This window comes from Nuphar pumila, chromosome 7, assembly GCF_984573655.1.
Source record: "Nuphar pumila chromosome 7, dmNupPumi1.hap1.1, whole genome shotgun sequence".
Classification (NCBI taxonomy): Eukaryota; Viridiplantae; Streptophyta; class Magnoliopsida; order Nymphaeales; family Nymphaeaceae; genus Nuphar; species Nuphar pumila.
Genome location: NC_143255.1, coordinates 124,548,956 through 124,570,898, shown reverse-complemented (window position 1 = coordinate 124,570,898; position 21,943 = coordinate 124,548,956). Strand labels below are relative to the sequence as shown.

The 21,943-nt window shown below is 40.1% G+C and overlaps 1 protein-coding gene across 1 annotated transcript in view; it reads right to left on the bottom strand.

Moving 5' to 3' along the window:
- Window positions 1-21,943, bottom strand: part of LOC149833334 (GDT1-like protein 4) — a 51,267-nt gene that overhangs the window by 7,382 nt on the left and 21,942 nt on the right. Inside the window, exons 7-8 of the mRNA XM_090015053.1 lie at window positions 21,076-21,159; window positions 20,839-20,898 (exon numbers count right to left, since the gene is read on the bottom strand). Of these exons, the coding sequence (XP_089871179.1) occupies window positions 20,839-20,898; window positions 21,076-21,159 (144 nt within the window). The remainder of the gene's footprint in view (window positions 1-20,838; window positions 20,899-21,075; window positions 21,160-21,943) is intronic.

Below are 21,943 nucleotides of genomic sequence, written 5' to 3'. Positions count from 1 at the left end.
TCTGAATGCAATAAGTCATTCTTATGGCATATTAGGTTAGGACATTGTGGGAGTCATTTTATTGAGAAACTTGTTTCTAATAATCTCATTCCAAAAGAAAGTCTTCAAGGGGATGAGAGCAATCATAAATGTTCCAGTTGCCTTTTATGCAAGAGTCATGTATTGCCTTTCCATTCAATTAATAAGAGAGCTTCAAAACCTTTTGAGATCATTTGTTCTGATGTGTGGGGACCCGCCCCAATTGTCTCTGGGTCTGGAAGCAGATATTATCTAATCTTTGTTGATAGCTATTCTCGATACACTTGGATATATTTCATAAAAAATAAGTCAGAAGTCTTCTCTTTGTTTCAAAATTTCTTTTCCTTGGTCAAAAACCAATTTTCTGAGTCCATTCAGTTTTTCCAATGTGATGGAGGTGGGGAATTTTCATCCCATGATTTTATTTCTTTTCTTCAAGATAACGAAATAGGAAGAAAGGTGTTCTTCCCTCATACTCCTCAACAAAATGGGATTGCTGAACGAAAACATAGACATATCGTTGATAGTGCCATGAGTATGCTTCATGACAGCAATCTCCCCACCAACCTATGGACAAAAGCCTTTCATTCTACCGTGCATGTGATAAATAGATTGCCGATGGTCATTCTGGAAAACAAGTCTCCTTATCACTGTCTCTTTGGAGCTCATCCTAGTTATCATGATCTACGTGTTTTTTGATGTGTTTGCTATGTGCATGTTGATCGGTCCCTGAGAAACAAGTTTCAAGACAAGGCCCAGAAGTTTAGATTTGTGGGATACGCAGATGACTACAAAGGATATAGGTGTTATGATCCCACCAACAAACGTATCAGAATCTCAAGAAATGTTGTCTTTGATGAACAAAATTTTGATGACAAAGCAGATGCAACGAATATACCAACTAAAGTTTACTATCCTTGGTTGAGTTCAGAACTTTTTGCTAGCTCCAGCGAAGCATGTTCACCAGGTTGCGTGCAGGAAGAAGAAGAGATGTCTGAAAACACAGAGACGTCGGGATCACAGAATTCAGAAAAAATACCTGGCAGATACAAAGGCATTGTCTATTCCAGACAGAGACCGATGACATCAAGCCATTCAGATCATGCTTCAGTCAGCAATTCGACCCCTTCTCACACTCTTGAGATCAGAAAATCGAGCCGCATACGACATCCCATTGACAGGTGGGTCAGCTATAACAACTTCTCCTTGGATCTTCAGCTGTTTTTAACTGCTCTCAATAAAGAAGATGAGCCCACTATGTACTACCAGACAGCCACTTCTACCAAGTGGGTAGAAGCCATGAATGATGAAATGCAAGCTTGGCATGAATGTGGAACTTGGGAAGTCGTTCCCAGACCGCCTGACAAAAATGTTGTTGGATGTAAATGGGTCTACAAGATAAAGTACAAGCCAGATGAAACTATTGAGCGATAAAAGGCAAGACTCGTAGCAAAAGGATTCACTCAAGAAGCAGGGCAAGACTATGATGAGACTTTTAGTCCGATTGTAAGAATGGGAACAATTCGGATTATTATATCTCTGGCTGGAAGTTGAGTCAGCTTGATGTAAAGAATGCCTTCTTGCATGGGGACTTGAAGGAGGAAGTGTATATGGAGCAACCCCCTGGATATCAAGAACAAAATTGTAAAACCCATATGTGCAGGTTAAAGAGAGCTATCTATGGTCTGAAGCAAGCATCTCGCTCTTGGTTTGATAGCTTCTCACTAGAGATTCAGAAACATGAATTTTCGCGTTCCATGCTGGACCACTCATTATTCTTTTTCAGAAGCCAGACTGTGACCACTCTGTTATTAATTTATGTTGATGATATTGTTATCACAGGAAACTCTGTGGTCCACATCCAAGAAGTGAAAGACTTACTAGGTCAGAGGTTCAAAATGAAAGATCTTGGAACTCTACGCTATTTTCTTGGTGTAGAAGTTGATACTCAAATTCATGGCTTGACACTCACTCAACACAAGTACACCGTAGATGTTCTCCGCAAAGCAGGTATGAAAGACTGCAAACCTCTGGGAACTCCAAGTGTGCTGCATCAAAAGCTTAGTGCCCATGATGGAGATTTGTGTGATGACCCCACCAGGTATCGAAGCATAATAGGAATGTTACAGTATCTGACCTTCACTAGACCAGATATTGTTTATTCAGTCAATCAAGTATCTCAATTTATGCATGCGCCACGTACTGGACATATGGAAGCTGTCAAGAGGATCCTTAGATATCTGAAAGGGACTATTGAGGATGGATTGACATACTCACCACAGTCATATGGCAAAGATGAGCATGGACTCACTGTATATTGTGATGCAGACTGGGCTGGAGATACTGATGAACGAAGATTACATCAGGATATTGCGTCTTCATTGGAAGAAATTTAGTCTCTTGGAGCAGTAGAAAACAAAAAGCTATCGCTAGATCAAGTACTGAGGCTGAGTATAGATCTATGGCTACTGCCGAAGTCACCTGGATCAGACATCTACTGACTGAAGTAGGAGAAAAGATCTCCCATACTACCTTGCTATGTGACAACCAAAGTGCTATTAACATGTCATTCAATCCAGTACATCACAGTCGTGCTAAGCACATTGAGATTGACCAACACTTTGTGAGACAGAAAGTTGAAGAAAAAGAGATTGAGCCTGAGTTCGTCAATACTGAACAACAAGTTGCGGACCTATTTACGAAAGGATTAACAAAGGATCGTTTTTGGACGCTCAAAGGCAAGTTGTGCATGGTTCATAACCATGATCAACTTGAGGGGGGGTGAAAAAGGTGTATAGTGTTTCGGGTCTGGATCCTATACCAGACCCGAGTTCATTCCATTTTATGTATTAGTGTAAAATTTTAAGTGTAGTGTATTTTTTTTTTGGGGTTCGGATATTACATTAGACCCGACCCGACCCATGTACACTTAAGTGCATTTATACAAAGCATTAGGTCACGATTTCTGATATGCAGAAATCGTGACAGCCGCAGTTGCCCCCTTTTTGGTTTTCTCTTCTCGTCTCTCTCTCTCTCCCTCTCTTTCTCTGTTTTCTCTCTTAATGCAGGTGCATATGAAATTCTATCAGTGATCTACAATTTTTTTGCCCTTGAGGTCCCCCCTGCCCACCAAGGATTACGGCCATCTTCGACCTTGCGGCAAGGGACACCACCTGTGGGTTTCGAACTTGTGACATCCATCAACTTCGTGACATTCACAAGTCGCCCTTACCAGGTGACCGCAGCCCTTGTGGGCAGAAGTGGTCTACATAGATCGACATTTAAATCATCTAAATCCAACTTGTATGCAGTATTTTTTTTGTGATAAATCAACGGTTGACAATACACAAAATGTTGTAGCTTAAAAAATCACATTTTTTTCAATGAGCGATGACATAGGGGATGAGTGGAGATACAGACCAGTGCCTAGCATTCCATTCTAACTGTACGTACCACCATCAAGGTAAGTCACTTTGCCAAGTGAAAGCTATTTCTATCCCAGAGTGTACCATTGTTGGTTACGAGTTACGACAACAGTTTCTTTTCTTTTTTCTTTACGACATGGGAACAGGGTGTTAAAATATATGTAATTCATATATATATATATATATTTATATATATATAATACCCAATAGGGGTATTTCTGTCATTTCACAAGTACCCGATAGGGGTACTTGTTTTTCTTAGTTTATTTTTCTCTTTATTTTTTGTAAAATGTATTTTTTATTTTTTGTTTTTTGCTCACTCAAAAGGGGCCCCACCATGTAGTCGATGGGGCCTCCAACGGTCACATTAGTGACTGTTGGGGGCTCCCAACGACTACATGGGGAGCCCCCTAGGTGGCTCTCCTTTTAAGGCCTCTTGGCCCTCTCCCTCTCCTTCTCTTGTGTATAAATAGGGGTGCTCCCCTCTTGTATTTCTTACTCTTGAGAGCTCTCTCTCTTTCAATAAGAGGCATTTATATTTTTATGTTGTGTTGTCTCTTGTGGGTTTGGGTATTAGCCCCTCTTTGTTTGTTCATTAGTAGATGTTGTAAGTGCTTAGTGCACTCTTTGCTTTTCCGCATATTTCATTACATGGTATCAAAGCCTTGTGTATGCTCTTCTTTTTAATATAGCTAGTGGTGTAGCTATATTTGTTTTTTGTTTCTCTCTCCTTGATATTCTCTTGTAAGTGGTTGTTATGGAAGGAGAACAAAAGATTGATCTCTCCTTCAAGCTCAATGGTTCCAACTACATGATGTGGGCCGCCGCCATGGAAAACAACCTCAAAGGGAAAAAGCTTTGGGGATACGTTATGGGCACCATTCCGGAACCACAACTCCAACTAACTAAGATGGAAGGCGATCAAGAAAAAGCTCTTGAAGGAGATGCCCGCATAAAGGCCATTGAAGATCACCAATCTAAAATAGAAGATTGGGAGAGTAAGCATGCCAAGATTCTTGCTTGGTTCATGAATAATGTGGAGCTCAAGATTTGCGCCAACATTGCCAAATTTAGGATGGCAAATGAAGCATGGTTCTTCATGAAAGGTATGTTTACACAAAAAGACCTTGCTCGTCAATTCTTTCTTCAAGAAAAAATCCGGACTATCAAGCAAGGAGAAATGAGTGTTAGGGATTACTTTAGCACTCTTGGCCCTCTATGGGATGAGCTATCCTTACTAGAACCAAAATGGGTTTCTAGTATAGATGTGGAATTAAGGAGAGAACAAATGGAAAAAGAACACTTTTTCCAATTTTTACATGGGCTTAGGCCCGAATATGAACAAGTTAGATCCTCCCTCCTACATAGATCAAAGTCTCTTCCCTTGGAAGATGCCATAGCCGAAATATGCCAAGAAGAAACCCGTCTTGGCATGATTAAAGGAGAAAATGATGTCTTGGCCATATCCAAACCCGGCAACCATATGAAAACCTACAAACCTCCACATTTTGGAAGACAAAATAACTATAATGGCAACTATAGAAAAGCCATTTGCCATCATTGTCAAGAACCGGGTCATATAAGACCTAATTGCCCTAAGTTGAATGAAGCACCAAAAAATAAAGTTGCTTCCGTTGAAGAAGCTACTCAAAAGAAAGAGGAAGCAATCAAAGGAACGAACTCTTTTTCTCTTGCTCAACTATCGGAGGCACTACAAACTCTACTCAAGATTCCATCAACTTCGGGTGCCGCCGTAGCTTCCTCCTCTCCTCCAGGTATGTCGTCTTGGATCCTTGACTCTGGAGCTTCCTTTCATATGACCCCCCTTGAAAATGAGCTTTCCGATTTATGTAATAACTTTAAACACTCCTATGTTTCAATTGCCGATGGTACATCTTTACAAGTTAAAAGTCTTGGAACCTTAAACTTTTCAAAAGACTTCTTTGTGCCAAACGTGAGAGTTGTACCTCAACTTAATTTAAATCTCCTCTTTGTTGCTCAAATATGCGATCATGGATGTAAAATCTTCTTCTCAACTAAGGATTGCTCTATACAGGATCTCCGGTCCGGGAAGCTGATTGGGCAAGGCCATAGAAGGGGAGATCTCTATTACATGAGCAACTTGAAACTCCCCATTAACTCTTTTTGTAACCATGTCCAAGATAAAAATATTGATATTTGGCATCAAAGACTTGGACATCCAAGTTTCTCAAAAATGTACTCCTTTCCATTTGGAAAGAAATTTTGTAATGAGAAACATTTTGTTTGCAAGAATTGTATTTTTGGCAAAATGAAATCTACTCATTTTCCAAACCGGACTTTTGTATCCAAAAGACCTTTTGAGTTAGTCCATTCGGACGTTTGGGGTCCTTCCCCCGTCATGTCTAAAGGAGGGTACTCCTATTATGTCACTTTCATCGATTACTATACTAGGTATGTATGGATCTACTTTCTCAATTTAAAATCCGAAGTCTTTGAGTTTTTTAAAAAATTTCATATGATAGTTAAAAATCAATTTTCAAGTAATATCTCTACTCTTAGATCCGATTCGGGTGGAGAATATTTATCAAATGAATTTCAAAACTATTTAGAAGTAAATGGGATTTGTCATCAAAGATCGTGTCCTAGGACTCCTCAACAAAACTGCTTGGCCGAAAGAAAGCATAGACATATCATGGAAACCACTAGGACACTCCTTATTTCCAAAGAAATTCCAAAGAATTTTTGGGCCGAAGCGGCCTTAACCTCAACTTATTTAATAAATAGAATGATATCTTCATCCTTACAAAATACATCTCCATACGAAAAACTATTTGAAAGAACACCTGACTTCAATAGATTAAGAGTTTTTGGATGTAAATGTTTTGTCCTTACTCATAAACGGGACAAATTATCTCCTAAAGCTATTGAATGCGTTTTCTTGGGTTATGGAGAAAATCAAAAGGGTTTTAGATGTTTTGACTTGAAAAATAACAAACTCTATGTATCCAAAGATGTAACATTTTTGGAAAATGAAAATGGTTTTGTGAAAACTAAAGATATTGACGAAAGTGAATATACTTTTTTATTTGATCTTCTATCTCAAGAAGATGAGACTCCTCAAGAAGAGGAAATCTCTAATGAGTCTTTGAATGACCTAGAGGAAATCCCTCTTGATAATGCTGTAGATGAGAATAATAGACCAATCCAAACATATGTTAGGCGTGGTCAACAAACTCAGATAAGTGCCTTAGAAAAATACTCTCAAGGATCCGACATTGAAGAAACATCTTTAAGGAGATCCAGTCGGATCTCCAATCCTCCAAATAGGTTTGTTTCCTATGAGTCCTTAACTCCTAGATATAGAGCATGTCTAATTGCATTACATTCATTTCATGAACCTTCACACTATAATGAGGCCAAAAATATTCCCCAATGGGTTGAAGCCATGAACTTAGAGCTTAGTGCCCTTGAAAAAGCAAAAACTTGGGAAATAACTTCGTTACCCACTGGAAAGAAATCAATAGGATGTAGATGGGTCTTCAAAATTAAAACCAAGAGTGATGGTTCATTAGAACGTTATAAAGCACGATTAGTAGCTAAAGGATATGCTCAGGAATATGGTATAGATTATGAAGAAACCTTCGCACCTGTTGCTAGAATGACTAGTGTTAGGACTCTTATTGCTATTGCGTCTGTAAAGAAATGGCCTATCTATCAACTTGATGTTAAGAATGCATTTCTAAATGGCGAATTAAATGAAGAAGTTTACATGGATCCCCCACCAGGAGTATGTATTGGTAAAAATAAAATTCTTAAACTTAAAAAGGCATTATATGGTTTAAAACAAGCTCCAAAGGCTTGGCATGATAGATTTAGTAATGTAATGACAAGTTTAAATTTTCGTTCATGTTATACTGACACTGCTTTGTTTGTGAAAAGTGCAGGGTCTTCTGTAGTTATTTTACTACTTTATGTTGATGATATGATCATCACAGAAAGTGATGAGCAAGGCATTAATGATATTAAAAAGGTTTTGAAAGAAAATTTTGATATGTCTGACCTTGGTTTATTAAGATATTTTTTAGGAATTGAAGTGGCGTACTCTCCTCGAGGGTACATTCTCTCTCAGATGAAACTTGTTGCTGACATCTGTTCCAAATCGGGTATCTCCGATGACAAGAAGACAGAAACCCCAGAAGTCATCAATGCAAAATTAAGGTTGGAAGATGGAACACCTCTCGAGGATCCTACTCCCTACCGGCAACTTGTTGGGTCTCTAACCTACCTATCCATCACACGGCCAGACATTGCTCATGCCGTCCACTCTGTCAGTCAGTTTCAACATGCACCTACAACCGTGCACATGAGTGCAGTCTTAAGGATTGTCAGATATATCAAAAATACCATAACTAAGGGAGTTTTTCTTTCTTCTGCCTCGTCACTTGATTTAATTGCTTATACTGATGCAGATTGGGGAGGAAATCCCAATGACCGTGTCTCAACTACCGGTTTTTGTGTTTTCTTAGGTGACTATGATTTCGTGGAGATGCAAGAAGCAACACAAAGTATCATTGTCCTCGACGGAAGCAGAATATCGTGCTATGGCCACTACAACCATGGAACTTGTGTGGCTAAGAAGCCTCCTCAGTGATATGGGCATTGTCATCTCTACTCCTTCGAAGATGTGTTGTGACAACAAAAGCGCAATCTATATTGCAAGCAATCACACCTTCCATGAGCGTAATAAACATATTTAGATGGACTGCCATTACGTTCGGGATGAATACCTAAGAGGAACTATAGCACTACCTTACGTCACATCAGAGTACCAGTTGGCGGACTTCTTCACTAAGGCTCTTGCGGCTCCTCGGTTTTTGTTTCTCCTTAACAAGCTTTCGGTTATATCCCCGTAAAGCTTGAGGGAGGGTGTTAAAATATATGTAATTCATATATATATATATATATATATATATATATATATAATACCCGATAGGGGTATTTCTGTCATTTCACAAGTACCCGATAGGGGTACTTGTTTTTCTTAGTTTATTTTTCTCTTTATTTTTTGTAAAATGTATTTTTTATTTTTTGTTTTTTGCTCACTCAAAAGGGGCCCCACCATGTAGTCGATGGGGCCTCCAACGGTCACATTAGTGACCGTTGGGGGCTCCCAACGACTACATGGGGTGTAAAACCCATGTTTTTCAAAAAAAAAATTTTATTTTATCGGACCCGGGCCCGGGCCCGCCTGCGATAGGGTTTTAATAACCCGACTCAGGAAGAGGATTTTAAATCCTCTTCCCGAGCGCCGCCCCCCTTCCACCTTCGTTTTCGGAAGATTAGGGAAACCCATCGGGGTTTCCCCATTCGTCGCCCCCCTGAGGCTTTTAAAAGCACTGCAGGAGGCGGGGGAAGGCACACAGCCCTTCGGCTCCCCTGTGCGTCTCCTCCTTCCCTGCGCACGCCGTCGATCGCCAGCCACCTCGCCTCCCAGGTACGCCCTCTATCTCAGTCTCCTCCTCCCTCTTCTCCCCCTCCCATCTCCCTCTCTGACACCTCGTCGGGATGCCGGCAGGCGGCGCACGGCCCCTGCCGCGCCCTCCCACCTTCCTCCTTGCCTTTTGAGACCCGACAGGGGGCCTACAGGGCCCCTGTTGTCCCCTTCCCTCTTTTGGGGGTTCGCCGGAGTGCTGGCAGGGGGCCAAGGGCCCCTGCGACACCCCTTCGCCCTGATCTCTCTCTCTCTCTCTCTTCGGCAGGGGTTTGTTCCCCTGCCATTGTCCTTTCGCCGGACGGCAGGGGCTCGGCCCCTGCCGATTCGCTGTCGTCGGCAGGGGTGCGACCCCCTGCCGTCTCTGTGTTGTCGGCAGGGGAGCGACCCCTGCCGATTCGTGGTTGTCGGCAGGGGCTAGCCCCCTGCCGATTCGTAGTCGTCGGCAGGGGTGCGACCCCCTGCCGTTTCAGTGTGGTCGGCAGGGGAGCGACCCCTGCCGATTCATTTCTGTCAGCAGGGGCTAGCCCCCTGCCGATTCGCAGTCGTCGGCAGGGGTGCGACCCCCTGCCGTTTCAGTGTGGTCGGCAGGGGAGCGACCCCTGCCGATTCGTTGCTGTCGGCAGGGGCTAGCCCCCTGCCGCTTCGCTGCCGTCGGCAGGGGTGCGACCCCTGCCGCTTTAGTATGGTCGGTAGGGGCTAGCCCCCCTGCCGATTCGTTGTTGTCGGCAGTGGCTAGCCCCTGCCACTTCAGTGCTGTCTGCAGGGGCTGACCCCCTGCCGCCTCGCTGTTTTTTTTTTTTACAGTGGCTCATTCCCTGTCGCTCCGTTGTCGTCGGTGCCGCCATTGCCTAATTCTACCCTTGCCCCGTTGCACCATTAATTATATTAACATAATTGAATATTTAACACTCTTGCCTATTTACGCAACAGGTTCCGATCGTGCTCCACGGCTCAACCCTCGTATTATCCTCTCGCGTAGGCGTACGCAGCTGCACGACATCCCAAGGTAGGGTAAAGTCGCACAAGGGGCAATAAGATCTAATTAAGTTGGAATAATTAAAATGTCTATGCTAGTTGTACTTAGATTTATACTGCTGTTGCGTGACTAATTATTCTTGTCTCCATGATTATGAGTCGAGGTACGGTTTTACTCTTCGAGTATTAATTTGTGTATTTGCTTACGTGTTGAAGGTGGTTTCGCACTTTTTGCAATACTTATGCCCTAAATTGCTTGCATGTATACTTGCCTGTACCTTTCTATGGGTGGATGTACAATTTCATTATTCGATTATTATTTCGCGTAGTGTTTATGAATTTGAGGTGTGGTTTCGTATTTCTTGAAATACATATGCCCTTGTTTGCTTGTATCCATTTTTGCCTGCACGTTTCCTTTGAGTGAGGTACGACGACCTTATGTGTTTGCCTGTCTAAGTGGTCAATGTATGGTGTTGGTACCTCATGTATTACTTATGTGCTTTTCCCTCGATGTGCGGCATCGCAAGTCGAGAGTTGTTTGTTGACATGTTATAACCTGCATATGCTCACACTCATGGTAAATATGTACTTACATAAATGTAGTCTTGTGCCTATCCTGTTATCACCTGTTTTCAAAACACCAGAAGTTGCACTTGTGCACTATAGTTCTTTTAAAGAGGATTTCCTTCTGCAAACCCAGGGCTCTTCAAAATGCACAACTTTTGCAAAGTATGATTAAGTCTTGCAGGATTGCGAAGTCACATTTGGCCCCTCCCAAGTCCACACACTTGGGAGAAATGTTTTATAACCTTGACTCAAGTTGCGGCTCATTTTGAATAACCCTGATCATGGGCATGAGCATATGAATGAGTGGGGTTCTGTTGAAGGACCCATTCCTTATGTATCAATCTAGTGTAACATGTCGATACTAAGATAAATTTTGGATGTAAGATTGATAGTGTTGTGTCTTGTGTGAATGACTTAATGTGGCATTATGGCTTTTAAGGATGAATCATGCCAAATGAGCACTCCTATATTCTTTGAATTGTTTTGAAGTTGGGTGTTGGGTATTCCTTTTGAGAAGCCCACAGACCTCCCTGGTTCAGTATGGCGTACTTTTAGACATGCACAACATGTTAAGTACTTTGTTGATCGGACGAGAGATCCGAGATGACCTTGCATCATGAAATATGAAAAATGTTGTTGAAGTGAATTCAAGATTTATCTTGCCAGGCTGTGTTGTATTAATTCTTTTGCAGATAACATCTGTTGGGGTTTCTTTTGTGGAACCATATCTCTTTCATCGTAGTCGTACTTATGACATGTACGACCGTACTTTTTGACAAGTACGTCTTCTTACGTTGCGATGATTGGATGAGTAGGTTGTGGCAACCTCGATGAGCGCAAATAACAAAATGTTGTGATCACCTAAATAAGTGATGTTTTCGCCTTCACCGGCAAGATACTCGAGTGGGTCGAAAGACCAGAGTATGTAGAATGAGTCTTCAGTTAACTACCCCTGATGTACTCATTCGAATCGCTGACTCCTGTCAGGAGAGAGGACAGAAAGGTACAAAACTTCGATGGACAGGCCATTAATGGCAGTTACGAGCAAAAGACTCGGCTTCCCCAGTCATCGGAGTTAGGGGAATGAGACTACCATAATTATCCTAGGTGGTAGCTCTCCATGTTTGGGATGCATCCATTGTTTATGCTGCTTTGGGGATTTCTCTCTTGGTCACCGACCGTCCCCTTAGGTGCGGACTCAGTCAGCTATCCGGGTTATCATAAAATACATAGCATAATAAACCCCCGGATCAGTCTAGGATGTTTCTAGAGTCTTGCCTTGTGCGTACCCGCTTGGCCAGTTAATATCGATACATAAGTTAAATCTGATCGCAATGTGTTCAGTTATGCACGTATGAAAGTTATAGGGTACAACAGGTTCAATACTTATGGAATTGTGTGTATGGTTGATGAAGCATTGTATTTTGCTAGTTAACTTTCTTGTGCAGTGCTTTGCTTGTAATAGTTAGCCTACTGGTGCCAGTAAAATGCGTGTAATAATTTTAACATTGTGTTCATGATAGTTGCTCTATGAATCTGTTGAAATTAAATTGCTATATAATTGTCTGTCTACTTGACATATTAAATTATTCTGCTTAATTATGTTCAATATTGTCATGTCTGTGCACCTACCAGTTTTTAGTGAAACTAACCCATTTTATGGGCAGGTTTTGGATAGGTAATACAGTCTGTGATGGCACGATGGCGTGATGAGAGCAAGATAGAGCTTTTTCCCTGACGTTCCTCTCCTGAGGACATGTTGGTAAATTGGGTATGAAGGGTATTCCAAAATTTCTCTTTTTATTAAACCTTGAGTTACTAAAGCTGTTTTAGTAAACTTCTTTTCGGTTTCAACAAACAAATTCTCCATCATTGAAATTGCATTTAAAAACCATTTGATTTCAATAGTTGTGCCAGATTTGACAAAGGAAAGTTTACATTGTAATGCGCTCAAGGTCCATTGACTTGTGGTTTTAAAAATATTATTTTCCGCTGAAGTATTATTTAAACTCTGATAATTGTATGATTTCAAAGCTTTCTAAACTATTCTAAAAGTTACAAGTCCTGGATTTTTGGGGCGTTACATGGGGAGCCCCCTAGGTGGCTCTCCTTTTAAGGCCTCTTGGCCCTCTCCCTCTCCTTCTCTTGTGTATAAATAGGGGTGCTCCCCTCTTGTATTTCTTACTCTTGAGAGCTCTCTCTCTTTCAATAAGAGGCATTTATATTTTTATGTTGTGTTGTCTCTTGTGGGTTTGGGTATTAGCCTCTCTTTGTTTGTTCATTAGTAGATGTTGTAAGTGCTTAGTGCACTCTTTGCTTTTCCGCATATTTCATTACACAAGGTTCGTTTAATGGGCCACTTCTAGATATATAGTCAACCTTGGGTTAAAGCCAACCATGCGGCAAGGGTCATCCTCTACTGGTTTTGAACTCGTGACATTCTTTCAGCTTGGTCATTTTTATGGGTTGCATGGCTCTTCCCAAGTGAGATGGGTGATGGGATTGACACTAACTGTTGTCATTCATTCTAGTAAAGCGCTTACAGTTATATTATAACTAACCAAATTATTGGTTATATTTCATCACCGCCCAACATCTCACTTGATGTAAGTGGGCCTCACTCTCACATATCTCAACTGAGATGCACAGTTACTAAGTGAGATGTGCATTAGGGATTTAATATCACCTACAGTTGGTTCTATACAATAAGACTGTAACTGCTCTCATAAATCTAAACCTGCCAGCCTTTCACCAGTAGATCTACAACCTAGCGAGCGGTCCAGACGCTTCATTCCTGCACAAGACATAAGTGGGCCCATTAAGTGACCGGGATCTCGGTGAGGGTTCCTTCATCAATAAAAAAAAAAGATGAGACCCTTTGAGATAGATCTGAGTTTGAACTTTAGGAAGTGGCTGGATACTTGACCTTCCAAGTGCCACTAGATGTGTCATACCCGTTTTGGAATGGGTCTACAAATTGAATTTATACCCAGGCCAATTTGATTCTGGTTTGAGTCCAAGTCTGGGCATGACTGCAATTGCATGCCTGCATGGGTTAATAGTTTATGTATTGATTCTGTTGGGTATAAACAGGTCAGGACTTAAGTAGATATGCTTTTAATCAGGCCTAAACCTTGGACTCGAACCCAACCCAATTTAATTATGATTTTGTGGATGCTGATTTTTTTCACCAAAATATGGTTTCAAAAAAAGATAAATAAAGTTTTGAAATCATATTTGTGAAAGTGTGGATGCTCGGCCTGCAAGTTGATCACCTTTCCTCCCCAAGCAGCGAGGGATCAGCTCAAACAGGATCGCAATACCTTAGATCAGATCTTCACGTATTTGGGTTGTGTGTACCTTCCAGAAAACTCCTGAAAATACCGAATGAGACTCCGGTCGTCTCTAACACCACCAAAGCTCGAGAAAAATACGAAAAACACAACAAAATATTGCGAGACGTAAGATAAAACCAAACTAAAATGATAAATGAAATGAAAACAAGAAAATTTTGAGAGTGCTCACCACGGTCTTAGGTAGTCTTCCTAGACGGCTTGGCGAGCCAAGATGAATTTGGTAGAGCTTTCGCAAGGCTGAGCCTCTATGGGTCTGAGTCCAGCAGGGTGGACACAGTAGGCTAAGACTATGGACTTAGAACTAAGTCAAATGGGCTAGATAGACTCCGGCAGAGTAGGGATGTTTGGGCTAGGCTAGGGTTAGTACAGCAAGGTGCCCATACTCTCTCTCTCTCTCTCTCTCTCTCTCTCTCTCTCTCTCTCGATGTAGGGGGTAAGCTCCTATTTATAGAATTTGAGGCAGATCCTAGACTTTGGATTTCATATGCAGGATCCAGTTTCTATAAATTTTGGATCTGAATATCCAGATCCAACTGTTGCACAACAACCTGAATCTAATTGGTTGGCTAATTGAGGTGTCAACCTCTGATTGGCTTATTGATAAGAAAATTTACCAATGAGGTTTTGAAAAAGGTTTTTAATAAAAACCTTGTAAACTCATCTCCGTTTTCAAATGGTGATGGGATTCACTTGCTCGGTACGAGGTTGAACCATTCCTTCCCAAATGGCAAGGGATAATTCAACCAACATTGAAATCTTTTACCAGGGAAAATCTGTGGTAAGCTTGGATGGTGGACCCACCCAAGCAAATCTCAATCTAAAAAAGTATTTTTTTTAATTAGAATGTTTGCTCAGGCAATAAAATTTTCCAAGAAAATAAGGAAAGAAAGTACAAGAGAGGGAGAGAAATTTACTCGGGTTTCTAGGAAACCTAGACCCTTTCTTGCAACGATCCAGTGTGTGGGTGGCGTCTTGAGCTCTTGATGGTGATGAAATCCTAGTGGAAAAATGAACTTTCCCATGCAGGAGCAAGGTTCTTGGAATGAAAATTTCAAGAAAAAGAGATTTCTTGGAAAAATAAACCCAAAAAGACCAAAATTTTGGGAAAAAGAACCCAAGAAAGTAAGACAAAGTACAGGAAATTGAAAAATTAAGAGATTTGAAGTTACCTCGAGCCCCCCACCTCAGATGAAGAAGGATGCATAGGTTGATCATGAAGTGGGAAGCAATTCGAGGAGAGAGAGAGAGAGAGCCTTGGGAACCGAGTGGATTTTCCCCACCCAAAATCTCAAAGCCCATAATTTTTCAAAAAACACACAATTCCAATGGGACAATTTTTCCGAAAAGAATTTTTTAAGGGACTTGAGTGCTCAAGAGAGCTCTTGAAGTTTTGATTGAGCAGAAGATTCAAAGATCGGAAGCAAATGCAGGTGAGGAGGCCCATTTACAGGCTTGAGGAGCCCCCATGCGTTTCACGCTCAAATGCACAAAAAAATGAGACAAAACAGCCTAAAAGAGAACTTGCCAGCACTATTGTGTCGATGAGTAATAGACTTGCTGACACTTAACACACTGTAGTGTCGACAAATATCATACTTGTCGACACAATGTGTCAGCAAGTCCTTGACTTGCCGAAACATGTGTTTAAGTCCCGACCTATGCTTGGTATTTTGGCCAAATCTTCACAACCGTGTGTCAGATCGATGTGCGGTTTAAAGAGTTGAAAAGCTTACATCCATCTCTAAGAAATCTGTTTTAAGCAAAAAATTAAATTTGGTCATTTGATTAGTCAAAAATTTATTTGAAGTGTACCCTACTTTTTAAAACTATTTTCCCGAAACTCATACTTGTTTCGCTCATAACTTTTCACTCCAACGTCGGATCAAAGTAATTTTTACTTGGTTTAAAAGTTTGAAACCTCAACTTTTTGAAAAAATTTACTTGGGAGGAGGTTATTTTGATAACCAAATACAGTAAAAATTGATTCTCAAAACATTTATGAAATGATTTTGAGCTCTTTATGGGGTTTTTATGAAAAGATTTCTCGCCCTCTCTCTTCTTTTTTTGAAATGATTTTCTTGTAGAATGTACCTGAAGGACTGGTCAACCTTGAACGTGAGGATACTTTAAGTTCACATCTAAAATATTTTGAGTGTGAACAAACTATCCCATTTCCGAAGAGTCATCGAGGTGACCCTACTCTTTTAGGGCCAACATTTATGTTGATTGGGAAAACAGAAAATTGTGGGTGTCAACAGATGCCCCTCCTTATTATCGAGCATGTGAAGCTTGGTTGATAACAAAGAACTTGACACACCAAAAATTTCATTCAATTAAAGCAGGAGATTCTCTCCGTGAGAGAAGAATCCAAAGATAGAGATAATGTGAAATTAATGGGGTTTGATTTAGCAAAAAATTTGTTTGAATGCTTCCTTACTCAGAGAGTTAGGACCAAGGTTGTTAAATGCGATGAGGCGAAGCGAGGCGTTGAGCCTGCGCTTCGCCTCTGAGGCGTACGCCTCAGGTACTGAGGCGTACGCCCCTCACAACTGGTATGGAAGTGAAGCGGTGGGAGGGGAGGCAGTAGGAGAAGGACCACGCGCCCAACTGGTACGGAAGTGAGGGATATGCCGGTCGTCCGGTGGTCGGAGAAGACTGAGCAGCACAGCAACTCCGGTGGTCGGTGGTCACAATTGGTCGGAGGTTGATGAGGGGCAATTTGCGCATCACAGCAATGCCTCAGTACCTTGAGCGTGCGCCTCGCCTCTGAGGCGTACGCTTTAGGTACTGAGGCGTACGCCTCTCACAACACTGGTTAGGACTACCCTAAGCCAAGGTCCTGCCAAACTTGTGTCGTTGCTCAATAATCTATTGTGTAAGCTTTGCAGGATAAGGTAAGCAACCTATGTCACATGGACTCGGCTAGGGAGGCGCCGCACCCGAGTCGACACGCCCCGACACGGGTGCAGCCTCAGACTCGGTCAACGCCGAGTCGGACTCGGTCAACAAGTCGAGGCTCAGTCCGTCCTTATTTTGGACTCGGTCAACGTTGATTGAGTCCAAAAATGTCCATTTTTAGGGCAAAAAACAAAAAAAATGATCTTTTTATATATTTTTTAATATATATATATAGCATGAGTCTCAAACATAAGCCCCAGAAAAAAAATTATTCTTAAATATTATCATTTAATTCTCTCTCTTAATCTTAAAAGCTAATAAATTCTCATCCACGAATACTAACACTTTTCATCCACCGAGTTCTCTCTCTTATAAAAGCTAATAAATTCTCATCCACGAGTAGCAACACTTTCTCATCCACCGAGATCGCTCTCTCTCTCTCTTTCAAATCTAGCTTTGAAAAATTAAAAGCTTTTAATGCTTTTAATTAATGTTATGAATTTTAGCAAAACTGCAAAAGATGTTTAATGCATTTACCAGAACATGCTTTTAGTTAATGCTTTTAATTAATACCTTGATGATGATTTATTCCCATGGTAGCTAAGACTCGACCGAGTCAATGATAAACTCAGTCGAGTTTGGTTCTAACCCAGTTATACTACTATTTTAACTCGGTTAGTTCAGGATCTGAGACAACTCGAAAGAGTCACGAGCCGAGTCCCCGTGTCCAAAATTTATATAGATATATGCACACACTGGATATATTATTATTATTATTATTATATATATAGCCGAGTCCCCGTGTCCAAAATTTTTAAAATTGCGGTGCACCCGCACCCATGTGACATAGTAAGCAACTTGATTTACTTGAGGGTCCTCTGAAGATAGGAGTCTTGTCCAAGACCAGTCATCAGTCTCAAGAGGAAACAAGCAAGAGAAGAGACTTTAGTCTTTGAGAGAATTTGGTGGGCATCCTTGTACTTGGATTTCTTTTCTTTTGTTGAGAATTCACAACTTTTACTCTTAAGGTAAAGGGGGGGGTTCAGACTTATGGACAACTTAGACAAGTGAACATGCCCGAAAATGAGTCGACTTGTTTTGAAAACAAGATTGAAAAAGTTGAATGTCTTTAATAAACATGTTCGTGAAAGTAATGAATGTACCTTCGGGGGAAGGAGAACCTTCCGAAGATTTTATGTACTTTTGAATTTTTCTTGCATTTCTTGGAATTTTTTCAAAGATTTGAATGACTTTAAGATTTTCAAGATTTTTATGATTTTCTTTGAATTTTTTTGTACTTTGTAATGGTTTTGGGGTTTCTATATTTTTGAATGATTTTTACCCTGTCACAGAGATTCGGCCAACAGAGTGTCACACCCACATCGACGCGACGCAACTCGAGTACGGGTGTGGGTCCGGTACGATCAAGCCGACCCTGGGTACGGTCAATGCACCTAGGGTCATAAATGTCCAAATCTGAAATTTAAAAAAATACTGTTAAAAATTAGTGTTACTGTTGTTAACTGTTAAAAATTTATATATATATATATATATCACCGCACCCACACCTAATGTGACATAGTTTTTACCCCTTTTTTATTGCTCGCTTTCTCAAGATATGTTTGTTTGTGATGAGACGAAAGCAATGAAAAGTGGAGGTGACAAAGGCAAGGACTTCAAAAGACTTCTAGGATTGTTTTGTGTTGAAAATTTACTGGATTTTAAGGATTTAGACTTAAGATTTTATCCAGTATGATTGAATTGGATACTTGTTATTACCCATGCTCGGATGCAACAAGTTTGAGAAGATTTTTTAAGATATTTTCCTTATTTTTATGATTGATAATTTTCAAGGATTCTTGGTGTCTTGTGATGGGACTTTTTGACAATATTATCAAGAATTTTAATTATTTTTTAATCATTTTTGAATTTTTTTATTTTGATTTGATGATTCTAAGGAGTATTTTTCTTGATTCCTCGTGAATTTTGTCACAAATTTTCAAGGAATTTTGATGGGATATTTGGTTTTTAGGATTTTATCCTTCAAAATTTGAGGATTTTCCAGATATTTTCAAGATTTTTCACGATTGTCTTCTGAAAATTTAAATCAGCATAGGTTGGTCTCCTATAATAATTTTTTATTTTGCTAGTCCTGATTATTTTTTGTGGACCTTTAGAGGAATAAATTTTATTTATTTCTTCTAATGAGTCCTTTTGTGATGATTCTTCTTGATATGACTCCTTTGTGATTTCAGGAGTTTCTTCCTCCTCAAAGCTAGATCTAGATTCCTCTCCTGAACTAGAACTAGAACTAGATGAAGTTTCTATCTCAAAAAAGATTGTTTACAGAACCTAATGATGAAGGTTCTTTCCCAAAAAAATTGTTTATAGAACCTAATGATGAAGGTTCTTCCTCAGAAAGATTCTTGACAGAACCTGATGATGAAGGTTCTCTTAATGTTAGATTTGCAAGCCTGGTCATTATCTCGGACATCATTTCATCAGAATATTTTGATCCTAGTTTTATTTTAGGATCAACCCCTGATTGCTTAAACACAGAAGCATTGGCTTTCTTGGAACTGGAAGTTTTCACCTGAATTAAGGTAGGAGATGTCATGGGTGCTTTTCCCTTATACCGAATTAGGCTGGAAAGAGTACTCTCTATTCTATCTGTTTGTTTTCCTATTGAATGTAGCATGATATTAGTATAATTCTATTGTTCTACTACATGTTGTAGGTGCTTGTTTTAGCCTCGATTGATTCCATTTTTGTAAACATTTTGAAAGGACAAGCTTTAACTTCTCCTTCCACTATGGTATCTAGTGGAGGATGTGAGTTCTATTTTTGCTCCTTTAGCAGTTTTCCAAACCTTTTCTGCCTTGAAGCATTAAGAGTTCTTAAAATTCTGATTCTTATAAAAATTTTAATACAGAAGGCGCATAATATTTTTCATACCATTCAAAAAAAAATTATTTATTTTTGTTTGTACATTTGACCATACCATTTTTCTCTAATTTTGGCTATAGCTTTTTCATCATAATGTTTACAGAACCAGTTTGTTTTTTCTTTATTTCTTCTCATGTCGTCTTTTGTTTGTACATTTGATTCATAACTTGCATATACTCTCTCTCTCTCTCTCTCTCTCTCTCTCTCTCTCTCTCTCTCTCTCTCTCTGTTGTAGGGACAAAGGAGGTTGAAGCCCCAGTTGGAGTCATTGCTCTCTCTCTCTTAGATGCAAACCTGATGTGTACATCACCATCAAAATTTTCTATGATTCTCTCAACTTCAGATTCTTGTAAAGGTTGTGGTGGCACAACATCAGTGACTGTCTATGATTCTAGACGTTTAATGTCTTCCCATTTTATCTATTTTGGGACAATAAAATTATTTTTGGGATTTGTCTGAAAATAAGTGGTTAATCCTTTAGGATATGTTGTTTTGCTCCTGTTGTTAAAGTGATCGTCACTTTGCAATATACTCAAAATAATACCAAGATATTAACTGCTCCAGGTTCCATATTAAACCCAAAAGTTTGTAGGTCGAAAGTTAAGACCTTGGACAAGTGAGGATCTGATAGTAAGAAATCAGGAAAAGTGTAAAAGAATATTGGCCCTTGGCTTAAGCTTTTTTCTACTAAGCTCAAAAGAGAATCTGTATATTTTAGATTCCTACAATCCCTTAAACTAATTAACACTGTCGTGTTTAGTCCTTTTCAGGTTAAGGACTTTATTGCAACTTGAACTAACCCTAGGTGTACATATTGGTATATAGGATTAGATGTCATGGCTTCTATGTCTCTTTTGTTGAACAATTGTAGAGACACTTGGTTTTCTGATATGGGGAGATTTTTTTCTATTGTTTTAATATAATAACTTGATTGAAATTTAAAAGTTCTCTATTGGTAAATTGCCTTAATAGGCACTTTAGGAAATTTTCAATTTGTAATACTTTTTTCTATATTTTCAAAACATATAGACGACGAGTTCCTAACAGACATAGATCTAACATACGAAGTGTCAACGTTGCTCTTGCAAGACCTAAGACACAGCTTGCATTAATCTTCAACTAAACAACTTTAGTTGTAATGCATAAATCAGAAGCAAGTGATAGAGAACCATCTTACCGCAATTGTTGCTATCTGACTACGGTCTCCCCATTCCGCCAAAAAGGTCAATATAAATGACTGCACATGCATCGCCAAATAAGATGAGAAAAGAAAGCAAAGAAATAGCTGCAAAAACTAAAATTCTGTCAAGATCCATCAATTTTCTCATATAAGTAACTAGATTCATGCATGACATGATGAATCCTGACAACATAAGCAATATATCTACGTAGAACAGAAGCAGGTTTGAAATACCTCTAAAAAAATTGGTGTACAAAATCGAGAAAAGAAGCGGCGAAAAGCTGTTTTCCCTTGCCCAGCATCCAATTTTTCCTCCACCTGCATAGTATTTTGTCAAGGGAAATCAAGAATAGTACCCCAGATATACACATGAAAGACAGTAAAAAATCCTATACATACCATGACCAACTTAATAAAAGAAACTTCCTAGCTGTGGATCTGAAATGACCCATTATCCAGCATTTTAGGTAAACATGGCGTCCTAGACTTTTGGTCACAAAAAATCATATACCTGCATAATTTTTGGTCAAAAGACACCTGTACAACACTGAGAAATACAGATACCCAAAAAAAATTGAATATATACGATAACCTATGTAGCATGGACTTGCCTAAGAGACTGCCGCAGCCACATCGACACGACGTGACACAGGTTCAGGTGTGGGTGTGGTGGGACACGGGTATAACTGCACGGTCAACCACACCAGACCTTAGTTTTGTCCAACAATGGACTCAGTCAACTCTGACAGAGTTCATTTTTGTCCAACTTTTTTGGGGTAACAAATTAAAAAAGAAAAAACAACATAAAAGGCAGAGGAGTTAGGGCAAAATTTACACCCCCCCCCACCACCAACGTTGCTCCTCTCCTTACACCACCCTTCTCCCCCGATGTTGCTCCCCTTATGCTCACTGAAATCCACTTCTGCTGCTGCTCTCTCTCTCTCTCTCTCTCTCTCTCTCTCTCTCTCTCCTATGATGCTCAGCTGTGTTCAGTTGAACCCACCCAGGCCAGGGCTGGGTTTTAGGGGGTGAACCTAGGCTTGGGCTGGGTTTTGAGTGAACCAACCCAGACCTGGATTCAATTGATGATAAATTGATAATT